Source organism: Diorhabda sublineata, chromosome 8 (assembly GCF_026230105.1).
Source record: "Diorhabda sublineata isolate icDioSubl1.1 chromosome 8, icDioSubl1.1, whole genome shotgun sequence".
Lineage (NCBI taxonomy): Eukaryota > Metazoa > Arthropoda > Insecta > Coleoptera > Chrysomelidae > Diorhabda > Diorhabda sublineata.
Genome location: NC_079481.1, coordinates 1,615,819 through 1,636,116, shown reverse-complemented (window position 1 = coordinate 1,636,116; position 20,298 = coordinate 1,615,819). Strand labels below are relative to the sequence as shown.

General features: G+C 31.4%; 1 protein-coding gene across 2 annotated transcripts in view; it reads right to left on the bottom strand.

Annotated features, from left to right (window-relative positions):
* Positions 1-75: 75 nt before the first annotated feature.
* The window catches only part of LOC130447482 (ankyrin repeat domain-containing protein 17), a 46,376-nt gene continuing 26,153 nt past the window's right edge, over positions 76-20,298 (bottom strand). For both annotated transcript variants that reach the window (XM_056784318.1, XM_056784319.1), the window contains exons 17-26: positions 18,805-19,737; positions 14,546-14,792; positions 14,280-14,487; positions 14,073-14,217; positions 9,479-10,498; positions 8,672-8,926; positions 7,445-7,844; positions 7,128-7,384; positions 1,906-2,100; positions 76-915 (exon numbers count right to left, since the gene is read on the bottom strand). In XM_056784318.1, coding sequence (XP_056640296.1) covers positions 892-915; positions 1,906-2,100; positions 7,128-7,384; positions 7,445-7,844; positions 8,672-8,926; positions 9,479-10,498; positions 14,073-14,217; positions 14,280-14,487; positions 14,546-14,792; positions 18,805-19,737 — 3,684 coding nt within the window. In that variant the 3' untranslated portion in view covers positions 76-891. The remainder of the gene's footprint in view (positions 916-1,905; positions 2,101-7,127; positions 7,385-7,444; positions 7,845-8,671; positions 8,927-9,478; positions 10,499-14,072; positions 14,218-14,279; positions 14,488-14,545; positions 14,793-18,804; positions 19,738-20,298) is intronic.

Here is a 20,298-nt window from a genome sequence, read left to right as displayed (position 1 = left end):
GTTTTCAATATACAGGGTTCGGTCGAATGGTAAATTTGAGTCGGGAATGGAAAGGGAGAAGAAAAAATACGAAACTACAGTGCATAAAGATATATTTAAGTCTTCATGTACAAGCAAATATTACATAATAATCCGTATAATTAATAGTCCTACAATTTATCAGCAAGATACGGGGGGGCGCGCGCAAATTAGTGTTTGTCGCGCAACAATTCTCATTTTTTTTTTTTTTTCTATAATGACGACAAAAACTTATACAAGTAGGAAAAAAATATATTCGATAAGAGAACAGTCACAGGTTTATACTCGTCTCTTAATCGCCGATCCCTCAACAAAAAATTTTTTTATATATATATAATTAATTTGCGCAACTACTACGGTTTACATAATTATTTATTATATTTTTTTCATTAAATTAATGTCTATGTTTTCCAATTCGACGTAACGTCGTCTCATTTTCCAAAAATCGAAAAGAAAACGATAATTAAACTATAAGCGGTTATTTGAAAAAAAAAGAAGATAAATCAATCGAAAAACCATCATGCAAAACATCTACCAGTGAAAGATCTGTTGTTGTTGTTTTTTGTTTGTTTAAATATTTACACCGACATACGCAAAAACTGCTTTTTCATATATATATATGTATATTATAATATAAAGTCTCGATAAAATATTTCGACCTGTATATTGGGTCAAAATACGATCCGATTATACCATAACCAACAAAAAAAAAATAAAGTTTGTATAAAGTTGAAGGAAACTAGATCTAGAATCTACTGCAATAAAACTCGGTATTGAAAATAAAAAGTTACATAGAGAGAAAAGCTAAATTTCGGTTTTTTTAGACTTAATTAAAGTACGCTTATAGTTTCAATGTGTGTGTTTCTTGTAAGGTTACTGGTTCCACTTGTTCCAACCCTAAAACAGAAAAAAAATAAAAAATGACAAAAAATATTTGAATGGGAAATAGAATATTTTAAAAATAAAAATTACAAAACGAGAAACGTCTTCAATAACCTTTAATTCGATGATAATAAATGATTTACAACATTGTCATCTGTCAGTTGTCATTATAATTTGACGTAAGCGTAAAACGAGTGGAAATCACAGAAAAAAGATGAGAAATTTCGTTTCCTTGTATAGTATTTGTCTATATTTTTGTTTCTATCCTCGAAAATCGTTTAAACTGTCAAATTTCGTCTTCAATAACCTTTTCCATTCATTGAACGATAGATAATAAAGAAGAAGAATGATCTACTACTCTGTTATCTGTCATTTTTCACTGTAATTTGACGTGAAAATTGGAAGAAGTGACAAAAAAATAGAATGGGAAATAGAAGAATGTTTTGAAAATAAGAGAAATTAATATGAAATTAATTCATTTCTTTTTTGGTAGATAGAATTTCTAGAAACTAGAAATTTTCACCAACTTCCAGAAAAATCGAGTAATGTTTAGAATATTCTAGAAAAATCGAGATTTTATCGAAGATTCTCGAAAATAAATACACTTTATACAGTGTGTCCTCGAATAAAATCAAAAATTGATTAATTCCGCAATCAGTGAAAAAATTTTCCAAAAAAAAATCATGTAGCATCGAGAATATTTTAGAAAAATCAAAATTTTATCGACAATACTCGAACGTAAATAAACTATATACAGTGCGTCCGCTAAAACGCTAAAAATTGAAAATCAAAATGTCCGGTTGACATTTTCCGCCATATTTAACTATTTAAATGAAATATTTACAAAACGATCGCGATTCTTCGAATGGAATTTTTTAGAAATAAACACAAAGTTAAGAAAAAAATGACAGCAACTCAACTTTACCGACTACAAATATTTACCCCCCACCCCAGCCCCCGAAATCAATGTTATTTTGTCGATTAAAACTTTTTATATAAACGTACGTGTTGTTTATCCTGCAATTCGGGAATTTGTCTCGGGTTGTTATCCCAAGTGGAAAGGTCCAATTTCGAGATGTCCTGCATGAAATCCTGACGCATAGCGACGGCGGCGGCGGCTGCAACATTCATCGGCGGTTGATTGTAATACTGCGGACCGTTTATGAAAGCGTGCGGGGCTTCCAACGGCGGCATCGAACGCTAACACACACAAGAAAAAATACCGTAAACAAACTATAGAATTTCAATCCACCCTGTATGTATAATTAAGTTTATTGTGTAATCTAAATCAACTATTTTGGATTTTATTGCATAAAACTGAAAAAACCACGGTAAAATTAAGCATAACCTCAAATTTACCATAGATAAACGAAATACTTTTACCCCACCCTGTATGTATAATCATTTACGATGTTAATTGATTCTAATCTAACGAATTGTGGATTTTATTATAGAAAACGAAATTTACACTGAAAAAACAAGGTTTTTGTAAAACATAACCTCGAAATTGACGTTTATAAACGAAATACTTTTACCCCACCCTGTATGTATAATCATTTACGATGTTAATTGATTCTAATCTAACGAATTGTGGATTTTATTATAGAAAACGAAATTTACACTGAAAAAACAAGGTTTTTGTAAAACATAACCTCGAAATTGACGTTTATAAACGAAATACTTTTACCCCACCCTGTATGTATAATCATTTACGATGTTAATTGATTCTAATCTAACGAATTTAGGATTTTATTATAGAAAACGAAATTTACACTGAAAAAACAACGTTTTTGTAAAACATAATCTCGAAATTGACGTTTATAAACGAAATACTTTTACCCCACCCTGTATGTATAATCATTTACGATGTTAATTGATTCTAATCTAACGAATTTAGGATTTTATTATAGAAAACGAAATTTACACTGAAAAAACAACGTTTTTGTAAAACATAACCTTGAAATTGGCGTTTATAAACGAAATACTTTTACCCCACCCTGTATGTATAATCATTTACGATGTTAATTGATTCTAATCTAACGAATTGTGGATTTTATTATAGAAAACGAAATTTACACTGAAAAAACAAGGTTTTTGTAAAACATAACCTCGAAATTGACGTTTATAAACGAAATACTTTTACCCCACCCTGTATGTATAATCATTTACGATGTTAATTGATTCTAATCTAACGAATTGTGGATTTTATTATAGAAAACGAAATTTACACTGAAAAAACAAGGTTTTTGTAAAACATAACCTCGAAATTGACGTTTATAAACGAAATACTTTTACCCCACCCTGTATGTATAATCATTTACGATGTTAATTGATTCTAATCTAACGAATTTAGGATTTTATTATAGAAAACGAAATTTACACTGAAAAAACAACGTTTTTGTAAAACATAATCTCGAAATTGACGTTTATAAACGAAATACTTTTACCCCACCCTGTATGTATAATCATTTACGATGTTAATTGATTCTAATCTAACGAATTTAGGATTTTATTATAGAAAACGAAATTTACACTGAAAAAACAACGTTTTTGTAAAACATAACCTTGAAATTGGCGTTTATAAACGAAATACTTTTACCCCACCCTGTATGTATAATCATTTACGATGTTAATTGATTCTAATCTAACGAATTGTGGATTTTATTATAGAAAACGAAATTTACACTGAAAAAACAAGGTTTTTGTAAAACATAACCTCGAAATTGACGTTTATAAACGAAATACTTTTACCCCACCCTGTATGTATAATCATTTACGATGTTAATTGATTCTAATCTAACGAATTGTGGATTTTATTATAGAAAACGAAATTTACACTGAAAAAACAAGGTTTTTGTAAAACATAACCTCGAAATTGACGTTTATAAACGAAATACTTTTACCCCACCCTGTATGTATAATCATTTACGATGTTAATTGATTCTAATCTAACGAATTTAGGATTTTATTATAGAAAACGAAATTTACACTGAAAAAACAACGTTTTTGTAAAACATAATCTCGAAATTGACGTTTATAAACGAAATACTTTTACCCCACCCTGTATGTATAATCATTTACGATGTTAATTGATTCTAATCTAACGAATTTAGGATTTTATTATAGAAAACGAAATTTACACTGAAAAAACAACGTTTTTGTAAAACATAACCTTGAAATTGGCGTTTATAAACGAAATACTTTTACCCCACCCTGTATGTATAATCATTTACGATGTTAATTGATTCTAATCTAACGAATTGTGGATTTTATTATAGAAAACGAAATTTACACTGAAAAAACAAGGTTTTTGTAAAACATAACCTCGAAATTGACGTTTATAAACGAAATACTTTTACCCCACCCTGTATGTATAATCATTTACGATGTTAATTGATTCTAATCTAACGAATTGTGGATTTTATTATAGAAAACGAAATTTACACTGAAAAAACAAGGTTTTTGTAAAACATAACCTCGAAATTGACGTTTATAAACGAAATACTTTTACCCCACCCTGTATGTATAATCATTTACGATGTTAATTGATTCTAATCTAACGAATTTAGGATTTTATTATAGAAAACGAAATTTACACTGAAAAAACAACGTTTTTGTAAAACATAATCTCGAAATTGACGTTTATAAACGAAATACTTTTACCCCACCCTGTATGTATAATCATTTACGATGTTAATTGATTCTAATCTAACGAATTTAGGATTTTATTATAGAAAACGAAATTTACACTGAAAAAACAACGTTTTTGTAAAACATAACCTTGAAATTGGCGTTTATAAACGAAATACTTTTACCCCACCCTGTATGTATAATCATTTACGATGTTAATTGATTCTAATCTAACGAATTGTGGATTTTATTATAGAAAACGAAATTTACACTGAAAAAACAAGGTTTTTGTAAAACATAACCTCGAAATTGACGTTTATAAACGAAATACTTTTACCCCACCCTGTATGTATAATCATTTACGATGTTAATTGATTCTAATCTAACGAATTTAGGATTTTATTATAGAAAACGAAATTTACACTGAAAAAACAACGTTTTTGTAAAACATAACCTCGAAATTGGCGTTTATAAACGAAATACTTTTACCCCACCCTGTATGTATAATCATTTACGATGTTAATTGATTCTAATCTAACGAATTTAGTATTTTATTATAGAAAACGAAATTTACACTGAAAAAACAACGTTTTTGTAAAACATAATCTCGAAATTGACGTTTATAAACGAAATACTTTTACCCCACCCTGTATGTATAATCATTTACGATGTTAATTGATTCTAATCTAACGAATTTAGGATTTTATTATAGAAAACGAAATTTACACTGAAAAAACAACGTTTTTGTAAAACATAACCTTGAAATTGGCGTTTATAAACGAAATACTTTTACCCCACCCTGTATGTATAATCATTTACGATGTTAATTGATTCTAATCTAACGAATTGTGGATTTTATTATAGAAAACGAAATTTACACTGAAAAAACAAGGTTTTTGTAAAACATAACCTCGAAATTGACGTTTATAAACGAAATACTTTTACCCCACCCTGTATGTATAATCATTTACGATGTTAATTGATTCTAATCTAACGAATTGTGGATTTTATTATAGAAAACGAAATTTACACTGAAAAAACAAGGTTTTTGTAAAACATAACCTCGAAATTGACGTTTATAAACGAAATACTTTTACCCCACCCTGTATGTATAATCATTTACGATGTTAATTGATTCTAATCTAACGAATTTAGGATTTTATTATAGAAAACGAAATTTACACTGAAAAAACAACGTTTTTGTAAAACATAATCTCGAAATTGACGTTTATAAACGAAATACTTTTACCCCACCCTGTATGTATAATCATTTACGATGTTAATTGATTCTAATCTAACGAATTTAGGATTTTATTATAGAAAACGAAATTTACACTGAAAAAACAACGTTTTTGTAAAACATAACCTTGAAATTGGCGTTTATAAACGAAATACTTTTACCCCACCCTGTATGTATAATCATTTACGATGTTAATTGATTCTAATCTAACGAATTGTGGATTTTATTATAGAAAACGAAATTTACACTGAAAAAACAAGGTTTTTGTAAAACATAACCTCGAAATTGACGTTTATAAACGAAATACTTTTACCCCACCCTGTATGTATAATCATTTACGATGTTAATTGATTCTAATCTAACGAATTGTGGATTTTATTATAGAAAACGAAATTTACACTGAAAAAACAAGGTTTTTGTAAAACATAACCTCGAAATTGACGTTTATAAACGAAATACTTTTACCCCACCCTGTATGTATAATCATTTACGATGTTAATTGATTCTAATCTAACGAATTTAGGATTTTATTATAGAAAACGAAATTTACACTGAAAAAACAACGTTTTTGTAAAACATAATCTCGAAATTGACGTTTATAAACGAAATACTTTTACCCCACCCTGTATGTATAATCATTTACGATGTTAATTGATTCTAATCTAACGAATTTAGGATTTTATTATAGAAAACGAAATTTACACTGAAAAAACAACGTTTTTGTAAAACATAACCTTGAAATTGGCGTTTATAAACGAAATACTTTTACCCCACCCTGTATGTATAATCATTTACGATGTTAATTGATTCTAATCTAACGAATTGTGGATTTTATTATAGAAAACGAAATTTACACTGAAAAAACAAGGTTTTTGTAAAACATAACCTCGAAATTGACGTTTATAAACGAAATACTTTTACCCCACCCTGTATGTATAATCATTTACGATGTTAATTGATTCTAATCTAACGAATTTAGGATTTTATTATAGAAAACGAAATTTACACTGAAAAAACAACGTTTTTGTAAAACATAACCTCGAAATTGGCGTTTATAAACGAAATACTTTTACCCCACCCTGTATGTATAATCATTTACGATGTTAATTGATTCTAATCTAACGAATTTAGTATTTTATTATAGAAAACGAAATTTACACTGAAAAAACAACGTTTTTGTAAAACATAACCTTGAAATTGGCGTTTATAAACGAAATACTTTTACCCCCCCCTGTATGTATAATCAATTACGATGTTAATTGATTCTAATCTAACGAATTTAGGATTTTTTTATAGAAAACGAAATTTACACTGAAAAAACAACGTTTCTATTAAACATAACCTAAAAAACGCTCACCGTAAATTCAATAGGCGCCAAATCTTCTTGATACATCTGCGGGTTTCTCAAGGAAAATTCCGCGTTATTTCCCAACGCCCATTTATCGGTTTTATCGTTCGATCTCCAATTTTCCATTTGGGAGGCGAAGGCTTTTCTTCCCGTACCGATCGGTTGAGGTGGTTTCCTGTCCTCCATTCCGTATAAGTTGTCAGGATGATAACCGTGCGGCACCGGAGGCATATTCGGCGACATATTTGGCGAATTATTGACCATACCTTAAAAAATAAAATGAAATGAATAGAAGAAGAAGAATCGCACGGTTCAAGATGACCTACCCAATTCGCCGCCATTTTCTAGTACTTCGTTTCCGGCCATATTGGCGAGACTTTGCAGAGTGATACCGGCTAACCCGCTGATCAATTCCGATTGGTGCGCGAACGGCGGTTGCATCGGCATCCACATGCTGCGATTCTGAGACGTATTCAAACCGCCAACTGCGCCGGCGGTTCGATGATAATTATCGACTCCCGCTTGTTGCTGTTGTTGCTGCTGCTGTTGCTGTTGTTGCTGCTGCGATTGCGGTTGTTTTTGCATATATATGTTGTTTTGGTAACCGTTATAAATGTGCGGTGACTGTGATTGTTGTTGTTGTTTGTTTTGTTGTTGCACGTTGTAGCTGGAATATTCGGGAGCTTTCGGATTAAGGCGTGACATGCTGGCGGTCTGTTGTTGATGCTACAAAACGAAAAAAAAAATCATTTATTTGTAGAAAAATTATGAAAATTTGTTGTTGAATAAATAAATCGAGGAATTATTAGAATAAATTGCAAAAACTATCTTGAAATAGACGAATTAATGGTTGAATAAATAAAAGAATAAAATAAATCTAAGATTTGTTAAAATAAATTGCGAAAAATTAAAAAAATATATTGAAATGGAGAAATCACAAGTTGAATAAATAAATGAATGAAATAAATCGAGGAATTGTTAGAATAAATTGCAAAAACTATCATGAAAATAACGAAGAGAAAGTTGAATAAATAAATGAATAAAATAAACCGAAGTATTCTTGAAATTAATTTTAAAAAATTGCAAAAAAATCTTGAAAAGAGCGATTAGAACGTTGAATATTTGAAATAGTAAAATAAATCAAAGAATAAATTCTAAAAAATTAGAAAACAACTATCTTGAAAAGAAGGAATAGCAAGTTGAATAAATAAATGATTAAAATAAATCAATTAATTAATAAACTATTGGAAATTAGAAAAAATTATGTGGAAACGGATGAATAAAAAGTTAAATAAATGAGTGAATGTCCTAATTTATTTATTTGAATACATTATAAGAAAAGGATAAATAAAAAGTTGAATAAATAAACGAAATGAATTCAATAGTTAAAATAAACTATAAATAGTTGAAAGGAACGTAAAATTGGAAAAATAATCATATAGTTGAAAAAATAGGGGGAAAATAAACTAAGACATCTCGTTAATTTCGAAAAAAAGAAACATGTAAAAATGGACGAACTCAAAAATGAAAATCGGTAAATTTTTTTCAATTACCTGTTGCTGTTGAGGTTGGGAAAAATTCATATTCGGCATCGGATTATAAGTGGATTGCAACAAATGACCGTCGTTGGATAAATTTAACATATTTGGAATGTTGTTGCCGGCTCCCGATCCGCCGCCGCCGCCGCCGTGTTTCAGAAAATCTCCAAAAATATCGGCGTTCGTTTGAGCATTCGGTTGTCTGTTATGCGCAACGTTGCTACCTATCGGCGGCAACGGATTTTGCGGTTTGGTTTGCTCTTGATAACTCTGCAACAACAAATTTTGAAAAAATAAATAAATAAATCGAGAAATTAATAAATCAAACAATAAATGAATGAATAGATAAAAACGAAAAACAAATAAATCAAGGACTGCATAAATAAATAAAAGGGTAAATAAATAAATCAAGAAATGGATAAATAAATAAAAGGATGAATAAATAAAAAAATGAATGAATTGAGAAATGAGTAAGTCAAGGAATGAATAAATAAATAAATAAAAGGGAGAATAAATAAATCGAAAAATGAATAAACCGGGAAATTAATAATAAGAAATATATAAATCAAGAAATGATTAAATAAATGAATAGAGAAATAAATAAAAGGATGAATAAATAATTAAATAAATGAAATAGGAAATGAATAAGTGTAGGAATAAATAATTAAATAGATAAATAAATTGAGAAACGAATAATTAAAGTAAATAGATCAATCGAGAAAAAAAAATAAATTTATCCAAAAAACGAGTAAATAAATGAATTTTTTAAATAAATAAATAAACGAATAAATAAATTGAATACTAAATAAAATAAATACTCACGTAATTATTAGTCGATATATTAGGTGGAGTTGTGCTGTTGCTGCTAGTTTTCGACGAGACCGGCGAACATACCGCCGCACCCCTGTATCCCGGCGCTTTGGAAGCGTCCACTTGCGGAGGCGGTTCTTGATCGATGAATTTTTGTTGGGCGTTCGATTGGGCATTGGAACCGCCCGTAACGGCGGCGAAATTAATCGGTTTCTGAGATTCTTGTTCTCTGCGATTCCAATGATCGCCGCCCGCGTAAAATAGTGAATATTCCGACGTCGGTTGTAAATTTGGTGTTTCGTCTTGGATCATCGCTTGAGATATGGACGCGTTTAAATGTAACGCGCCGTTCGGCGTGGAGCTTCTCATACCGCCCGAGATCGTTTCCATGTTCGAAGAGTTGTTGTTGTTGGCGTGAGCGGCGGCGGCGGAAAATATCGGAGCTACTTTACCGGGACTTTGGAAATGTTGCATATTGGGAGGCGCCGAAGCCGTCGGAGCCGGTCTCGAATTTCTATTCGGCGATGATTGGGTATTCGCCGAATTGGAGGAGGGCGGTAATTGGGGCGAAACCGGACCGATCGTCGATTGCGGTACGCCCAATACTCGCGATTTGCTAGTCGTTAAGCTGTGATTGGTATTTATCATCAACAGACTCGACGACGACGTTTCGGTTAATTTGGCGGCGAAAGTTTGATTTACCGACGACGACGCTATCACTTTCGACGTCAACGGCCTTATAGTTGAAGACGTCGGATGTGTTATAGTGGATCGAGTGCTTTGGTTATGCGCTTGAGCTGCCGCGGCGGCGGCCGCAGCTGCCGCGGCGTTCTTTTCCGCTTGGGCGACTAATCTCGGTGCAGTCGGTCGTAATGGTGTAGCGGTATTTGCGCTGCGCGGTTTTGTTGTAGCGGTAGTTGAAAATCTGCTGGCGGAAATGGTCGAAGTGGCTACGATTTGGGTTACTTTTGGATGCGTAACCGAAGTAGTCGTTGAACTTACAACCGCGATCTTACCGGCGTTTTTCTTCGTCTAAAAATAAATAAAGCGGTGAAAATAATGGCCGATGAAAAAATCCGTCAAAATTGACATTTTAACTAAAAAAAATCGACTAAAATGTGAGATTGAAGCAAATAAAATTGACTAGAAACTATATGGGAATTTAAAAAATAAAAAAAAAGGTCAACAATAAAAGACATCAGTTTACTGATTCTACCATGTTATCATATTCGAAGGTAAACGTCAAAAATGACAGATATTAGTACAAATTAGCGATTTCACCACGTCATCAACCACTTTGGAATTTGAGGAATCGAGAAAACTGCGATAATAACCCCTAAAAACAAAGTTTTTTAAGCTACCTTCAAACTACCCTCAAAATTCAATAGAAAAACTGAAATTTTGAAGGTAAACGTCAAAAATGACAGATATTAGTACAAATTACCGATTTCACCACGTCATTAACCACTTCAGACTCGAGAAATCGAAGAAACTATAATAATAACCCATAAAAACAAAGTTTCTGAAGTTACCTTCGAACTACTCTCAAAATTCAATAGAAAAACTAAGATTTCGAATGTAAACGTCAAAAATGACAGATATTAGTACAAATTAGCGATTTCACCACGTCATCAACCACTTTGGACTTGAGGAATCGAGAAAACTGTAATAATAACCCCTAAAAACGAAGTTTCTTAAGCTACCTTCGAACTACCCTCAAAATTCAATAGAAAAACTAAAATTTCGAAGGTAAACGTCAAAAATGACAGATATTAGTACAAATTACAGATTTCACCCCGTCATTAACCACTTCAGACTCGAGGAATCGAGAAAACTGTAATAATAACCCCTAAAAACGAAGTTTCTTAAGCTACCTTCGAACTACCCTCAAAATTCAATAGAAAAACTAAAATTTCGAAGGTAAACGTCAAAAATGATAGATATTAATACAAATTACCGATTTCACCACGTCATTAACCACTTTGGACTTGAGGAATCGAGAAAACTGTAATAATAACCCCTAAAAACGAAGTTTCTTAAGCTACCTTCGAACTACCCTCAAAATTCAATAGAAAAACTAAAATTTCGAAGGTAAACGTCAAAAATGATAGATATTAATACAAATTACCGATTTCACCACGTCATTAACCACTTTGGACTTGAGGAATCGAGAAAACTGTAATAATAACCCCTAAAAACGAAGTTTCTTAAGCTACCTTCGAACTACCCTCAAAATTCAATAGAAAAACTAAAATTTCGAAGGTAAACGTCAAAAATGATAGATATTAATACAAATTACCGATTTCACCACGTCATTAACCACTTTGGACTTGAGGAATCGAGAAAACTGTAATAATAACCCCTAAAAACGAAGTTTCTTAAGCTACCTTCGAACTACCCTCAAAATTCAATAGAAAAACTAAAATTTCGAAGGTAAACGTCAAAAATGATAGATATTAATACAAATTACCGATTTCACCACGTCATTAACCACTTTGGACTTGAGGAATCGAGAAAACTGTAATAATAACCCCTAAAAACGAAGTTTCTTAAGCTACCTTCGAACTACCCTCAAAATTCAATAGAAAAACTAAAATTTCGAAGGTAAACGTCAAAAATGATAGATATTAATACAAATTACCGATTTCACCACGTCATTAACCACTTTGGACTTGAGGAATCGAGAAAACTGTAATAATAACCCCTAAAAACGAAGTTTCTTAAGCTACCTTCGAACTACCCTCAAAATTCAATAGAAAAACTAAAATTTCGAAGGTAAACGTCAAAAATGATAGATATTAATACAAATTACCGATTTCACCACGTCATTAACCACTTTGGACTTGAGGAATCGAGAAAACTGTAATAATAACCCCTAAAAACGAAGTTTCTTAAGCTACCTTCGAACTACCCTCAAAATTCAATAGAAAAACTAAAATTTCGAAGGTAAACGTCAAAAATGATAGATATTAATACAAATTACCGATTTCACCACGTCATTAACCACTTTGGACTTGAGGAATCGAGAAAACTGTAATAATAACCCCTAAAAACGAAGTTTCTTAAGCTACCTTCGAACTACCCTCAAAATTCAATAGAAAAACTAAAATTTCGAAGGTAAACGTCAAAAATGATAGATATTAATACAAATTACCGATTTCACCACGTCATTAACCACTTTGGACTTGAGGAATCGAGAAAACTGTAATAATAACCCCTAAAAACGAAGTTTCTTAAGCTACCTTCGAACTACCCTCAAAATTCAATAGAAAAACTAAAATTTCGAAGGTAAACGTCAAAAATGATAGATATTAATACAAATTACCGATTTCACCACGTCATTAACCACTTTGGACTTGAGGAATCGAGAAAACTGTAATAATAACCCCTAAAAACGAAGTTTCTTAAGCTACCTTCGAACTACCCTCAAAATTCAATAGAAAAACTAAAATTTCGAAGGTAAACGTCAAAAATGATAGATATTAATACAAATTACCGATTTCACCACGTCATTAACCACTTTGGACTTGAGGAATCGAGAAAACTGTAAGAATAACCCCTAAAAACGAAGTTTCTTAAGCTACCTTCGAACTACCCTCAAAATTCAATAGAAAAACTAAAATTTCGAAGGTAAACGTCAAAAATGACAGATATTAGTACAAATTACAGATTTCACCCCGTCATTAACCACTTCAGACTCGAGGAATCGAGAAAACTGTAATAATAACCCCTAAAAATGAAGTTTCTTAAGCTACCTTCGAACTACCCTCAAAATTCAATAGAAAAACTAAAATTTCGAAGGTAAACGTCAAAAATGATAGATATTAATACAAATTACCGATTTCACCACGTCATTAACCACTTTGGACTTGAGGAATCGAGAAAACTGTAATAATAACCCCTAAAAACGAAGTTTCTTAAGCTACCTTCGAACTACCCTCAAAATTCAATAGAAAAACTAAAATTTCGAAGGTAAACGTCAAAAATGACAGATATTAGTACAAATTACCGATTTCACCACGTCATTAACCACTTCAGACTCGAGAAATCGAGGAAACTATAATAATAACCCATAAAAACAAAGTTTCTGAAGTTACCTTCGAACTACCCTCAAAATTCAATAGAAAAACTAAAATTTCGAAGGTAAACGTCAAAAATGACAGATATTAGTACAAATTAGCGATTTCACCACGTCATCAACCACTTTGGACTTGAGGAATCGAGAAAACTGTAATAATAACCCCTAAAAACGAAGTTTCTTAAGCTACCTTCGAACTACCCTCAAAATTCAATAGAAAAACTAAAATTTCGAAGGTAAATGTCAAAAATGACAGATATTAGTACAAATTAGCGATTTCACCTCGTCATCAACCACTTCAGAGTTGAGGAAACTCTCAATAATAACCCATAAAACCGAAGTTTCTGAAGCTACCCTCAAACTACCCTGAAAATTTCAAACGTAAATGTCAAAAATGACAGATATCAGAACAAATTATCGATATCTCCACGTTATAATCGTATAAAAAGTTGCGATATCAACAGAAAAACGTAAAATTCTGAAAATAACGAAAAAATAGTTATAAAAAAAACGGGACATTTAACTCACTCCTATCTGCGTTTTATCCCAGAGCGTAGTGGTACTTGTAACGACCTTGTTCGTTTTAGGCAACATCGATAAAATATCAACGTCGGGATCTTTGATAAGTGTAGCGATCAAATTATGAGCCTGTTTGGTCGCATCAGCAGAACCCCTAAAATGAAAAAAAAAATCACAATTGCCGTTTCTCTCTATAGAATCCTTAATAATAATTACTTGATTGTAATAATCCTTTCCCCCTGTCCTTTACTCTGTTTTTCCACTTCTATATGAGCTCCGGTAGCTCCTCGGATCGCGTTGATGTTGCTACCGCCTCTACCTATCACCCTAGAAATGGCGTTCAAGGGGACGGAGACCTTCTTGACACCCGATTCGGACGACGTCAAAGTTTGAACTGAAGATTTCCTCACCACCTCCTTCCAACCTACAATAATCAAATCGTTATTATACAAGGTCGATCCGATCCCTTCGGTGGTACTCACCTTCTTCTCGTTTATTCGACTGTTTGGGGCTGGTACTTTTGTTGCCCCCTTGCGGCGGTTCTTCGTATTTGTTGGTCTTTTTCGTCGAAACGTAAATTTCGTTGCCTGTAGCTTCGAAATCGTCTCTGTCCGCCGGCGATTTTAATTGATTGTAAACGGTCATTTTTCTAGAGTTTGAATTCTGTTTGTTCTTACCGTCTTGACTTTTGTCGTTCTTATCGTGCGTTTCGTGTTCCGAAACGTCGTTCTAAAATCGGTTATTTGTTATCATCAAGATCGAACGTACTATTCGAAATTTTCAAATATCGATCGCCATATTGAAATTTTAAACATTTGGTTAAATATTGTAGTAGATTGATGAATTGGAATATCTATTAATAGATTGGAACGCGAATTAATAAATTGGAACATTGATTAATAAACTGGAAGATGGATGAATGAATTGGAATGTAACTGGATAAAACGGAATGTTAATCAATAAATTTGAACGAATATCAAATCCTTGGTATGAGAATTAATGATATGGAACGTTAATTAATAAATTGGAACATTGATTAATTAATTGGAAGATGGATGCATGGATTGGAATGTAACTGGATGAAACGGAATGTTAATCAATAAATTTGAACGAATATCAAATCCTTGGTATGAGAATTAATGATATGGAACGTTGATTAATGAATTGGAACATGAATTAATTAATTGGAAGATGGATGCATGGATTGGAATGTAACTGGATGAAACGGAATGTTAATCAATAAATTTGAACGAATATCAAATCCTTGGTATGAGAATTAATGATATGGAACGTTAATTAATAAATTGGAACATTGATTAATTAATTGGAAGATGGATGAATGAATTGGAATGTAACTGGATAAAACGGAATGTTAATCAATAAATTTGAACGAATATCAAATCCTTGGTATGAGAATTAATGATATGGAACGTTGATTAATGAATTGGAACATGAATTAATTAATTGGAAGATGGATGCATGGATTGGAATGTAACTGGATGAAACGGAATGTTAATCAATAAATTTGAACGAATATCAAATCCTTGGTATGAGAATTAATGATATGGAACGTTAATTAATAAATTGGAACATTGATTAATTAATTGGAAGATGGATGAATGAATTGGAATGTAACTGGATAAAACGGAATGTTAATCAATAAATTTGAACGAATATCAAATCCTTGGTATGAGAATTAATGATATGGAACGTTAATTAATAAATTGGAACATTGATTAATAAACTGGAAGATGGATGAATGGATTGGAATGTAACTGGATAAAACGGAATGTTAATCAATAAATTTGAACGAATATCAAATCCTTGGTATGAGAATTAATGATATGGAACGTTGATTAATGAATTGGAACATGAATTAATTAATTGGAAGATGGATGCATGGATTGGAATGTAACTGGATGAAACGGAATGTTAATCAATAAATTTGAACGAATATCAAATCCTTGGTATGAGAATTAATGATATGGAACGTTAATTAATAAATTGGAACATTGATTAATTAATTAGAAGATGGATGAATGAATTGGAATGTAACTGGATAAAACGGAATGTTAATCAATAAATTTTAACGAATATCAAATCCTTGGTATGAGAATTAATGATATGGAACGTTAATTAATAAATTGGAACATTGATTAATTAATTGGAATATGGATGAATGAATTGGAATGTAACTGGATGAAACGGAATGTTAATCAATAAATTTGAACGAATATCAAATCCTTGGTATGAGAATTAATGATATGGAACGTTAATTAATAAATTGGAACATTGATTAATTAATTGGAATATGGATGAATGAATTGGAATGTAACTGGATAAAACGGAATGTTAATCAATAAATTTGAACGAATATCAAATCCTTGGTATGAGAATTAATGATATGGAACGTTGATTAATGAATTGGAACATGAATTAATTAATTGGAAGATGGATGCATGGATTGGAATGTAACTGGATGAAACGGAATGTTAATCAATAAATTTGAACGAATATCAAATCCTTGGTATGAGAATTAATGATATGGAACGTTGATTAATGAATTGGAACATGAATTAATTAATTGGAAGATGGATGCATGGATTGGAATGTAACTGGATGAAACGGAATGTTAATCAATAAATTTGAACGAATATCAAATCCTTGGTATGAGAATTAATGATATGGAACGTTAATTAATAAATTGGAACATTGATTAATAAACTGGAAGATGGATGAATGGATTGGAATGTAACTGGATAAAACGGAATGTTAATCAATAAATTTGAATGAATATCAAATCCTTGGTATGAGAATTAATGATATGGAACGTTGATTAATTAATTGGAACATGAATTAATTAATTGGAATATGGATGAATGAATTGGAATGTAACTGGATAAAACGGAATGTTAATCAATAAATTTTAACGAATATCAAATCCTTGGTATGAGAATTAATGATATGGAACGTTAATTAATAAATTGGAACATTGATTAATTAATTGGAAGATGGATGAATGAATTGGAATGTAACTGGATAAAACGGAATGTTAATCAATAAATTTTAACGAATATCAAATCCTTGGTATGAGAATTAATGATATGGAACGTTAATTAATAAATTGGAACATTGATTAATTAATTGGAAGATGGATGAATGAATTGGAATGTAACTGGATAAAACGGAATGTTAACCAATAAATTTTAACGAATATCAAATCCTTGGTATGAGAATTAATGATATGGAACGTTAATTAATAAATTGGAACATTGATTAATTAATTGGAAGATGGATGAATGAATTGGAATGTAACTGGATAAAACGGAATGTTAATCAATAAATTTTAACGAATATCAAATCCTTGGTATGAGAATTAATGATATGGAACGTTAATTAATAAATTGGAACATTGATTAATTAATTGGAATATGGATGAATGAATTGGAATGTAACTGGATAAAACGGAATGTTAATCAATAAATTTGAACGAATATCAAATCCTTGGTATGAGAATTAATGATATGGAACGTTGATTAATTAATTGGAACATGAATTAATTAATTGGAAGATGGATGCATGGATTGGAATGTAACTGGATGAAACGGAATGTTAATCAATAAATTTGAATGAATATCAAATCCTTGGTATGAGAATTAATGATATGGAACGTTGATTAATTAATTGGAACATGAATTAATTAATTGGAATATGGATGAATGAATTGGAATGTAACTGGATAAAACGGAATGTTAATCAATAAATTTGAACGAATATCAAATCCTTGGTATGAGAATTAATGATATGGAACGTTAATTAATAAATTGGAACATTGATTAATTAATTGGAAGATGGATGAATGAATTGGAATGTAACTGGATAAAACGGAATGTTAATCAATAAATTTTAACGAATATCAAATCCTTGGTATGAGAATTAATGATATGGAACGTTAATTAATAAATTGGAACATTGATTAATTAATTGGAAGATGGATGAATGAATTGGAATGTAACTGGATAAAACGGAATGTTAATCAATAAATTTTAACGAATATCAAATCCTTGGTATGAGAATTAATGATATGGAACGTTAATTAATAAATTGGAACATTGATTAATTAATTGGAATATGGATGAATGAATTGGAATGTAACTGGATAAAACGGAATGTTAATCAATAAATTTGAACGAATATCAAATCCTTGGTATGAGAATTAATGATATGGAACGTTGATTAATTAATTGGAACATGAATTAATTAATTGGAAGATGGATGCATGGATTGGAATGTAACTGGATGAAACGGAATGTTAATCAATAAATTTGAATGAATATCAAATCCTTGGTATGAGAATTAATGATATGGAACGTTGATTAATTAATTGGAACATGAATTAATTAATTGGAATATGGATGAATGAATTGGAATGTAACTGGATAAAACGGAATGTTAATCAATAAATTTGAACGAATATCAAATCCTTGGTATGAGAATTAATGATATGGAACGTTAATTAATAAATTGGAACATTGATTAATTAATTGGAAGATGGATGAATGAATTGGAATGTAACTGGATAAAACGGAATGTTAATCAATAAATCTTAACGAATATCAAATCCTTGGTATGAGAATTAATGATATGGAACGTTAATTAATAAATTGGAACATGAATTAATGAATGAAAACAAGATATTAATAAAGTGAAACACGATAAAAATGGAATTAATTCAACTTACAGTTTTCTTTTCCGTACTTTTGCTTGAACCCGCCTTGGAGCGATCATTATTCTTCATATTATTCTTCTTCTTCTTTTTTTCTTTACGTTTATCCTTCGATTTTAGATCGGCGCTCGAACAACTACCTTGACTGTTGGCATCTATGCCGCTATCGCCTTCTTCTTTATCGTTTGTATCTCGATTAACGGGATTAGCGTCGGCGACGTTATTTTCTTCTTCTTCAGCTTTATCGTCGTCCTTCCGATCGGTCTTATCGTCGTAATTCTCGTTCTTCTTATTTTCTTCCAAAAGTTTTCGACGCTCTTCTTTCTTTTCTAATTTCTTCTTCTTTTTGCGTTCCCGTCTTCTGGCGGCCGCCAATCGCTTGGATTCCTCGCGCGTTTTTTCCGTTTCCAATTCCTCCAATAGAATCGAAGCGTTTTTGTTGGCTTTGGCGGCTTGCGTTTCTTTGGCGGCCCTTATTATCTTGACGCATTCCTGGCATTTTTCCATCAGTTCTTTATCGTTCAACGTCGCCGTGTATCGCATCATCTCTTGATCACTGGGAAATTGCGTTACGTGATGCACCATCCATTTGACGACTTTCACGTGACCTTTACGGAACGCCGCCATCAGGCAGGAAACTTTTCTGTTATCCTGGGAATCCACGTTGGCTCCTTTGCTAAAAAGCATTTCGACGACGGCCAAATGACCGCCGTTCGCCGCCAACCATATCGGAGAATTGCCTTTTTTATTTTTCACTTCGATTTGCGCCAATTTGCCCAAGAGCATTTCGACGAATCGCAGATGGCCCTTATCGGCGGCTATGGTGAGGGCGGTATCGCGCGAAGACGGCACCGGAGCGGCGTTCACGTCCGCCCCTTTATCCACCAACACCCTTCCTACTTCGACGTAACCGCCGCTAGCCGCTTCCATGAGCGGCGTCAGACCAGTCTACAATTCAAGCGGAAATGTCAAAAATACGAAAATTTGAAAAACTATAGTAAAAAAATTCAAATTAAGCGAAAACGAACAAAATTAAAAATATAATTTAAAAAAATAGTGAAAAATCAAAAAAATGGTGAAACCAAAAAAAAAAAAAGAATAAAAAAAAGGAAATGTGGGAAAATAAATTGTTAAAAAACGAAAAAATTAAAGTGAAAAAAACAAAACCGTGAAAATCAGAAAAAAGAAATAGTGAAGATGACAAATTAAGAAAAAAACAAAGCAAAAAAATAAAAGGGAGAAAAAAATAGTGAAGAAACAAAAAAATGGTAAAGAAACCAAAAAACAAAAGTGAAAAAATGAAACAGTGAAAACCAAAAAAAAAATAGTGAAAACAAGAAAATAGTGAAGAAACAAAAAAATGGTAAAGAAACCAAAAAACAAAAGTGAAAAAATGAAACAGTGAAAACCAAAAAAAAAAAAATATTGAAAACCAGAAAATAGTGAAAAAACAATAAAATGGTAAAGAAAAACAAAAATAAAAAAGGGAAAACAAAAAATGAAAGGCAA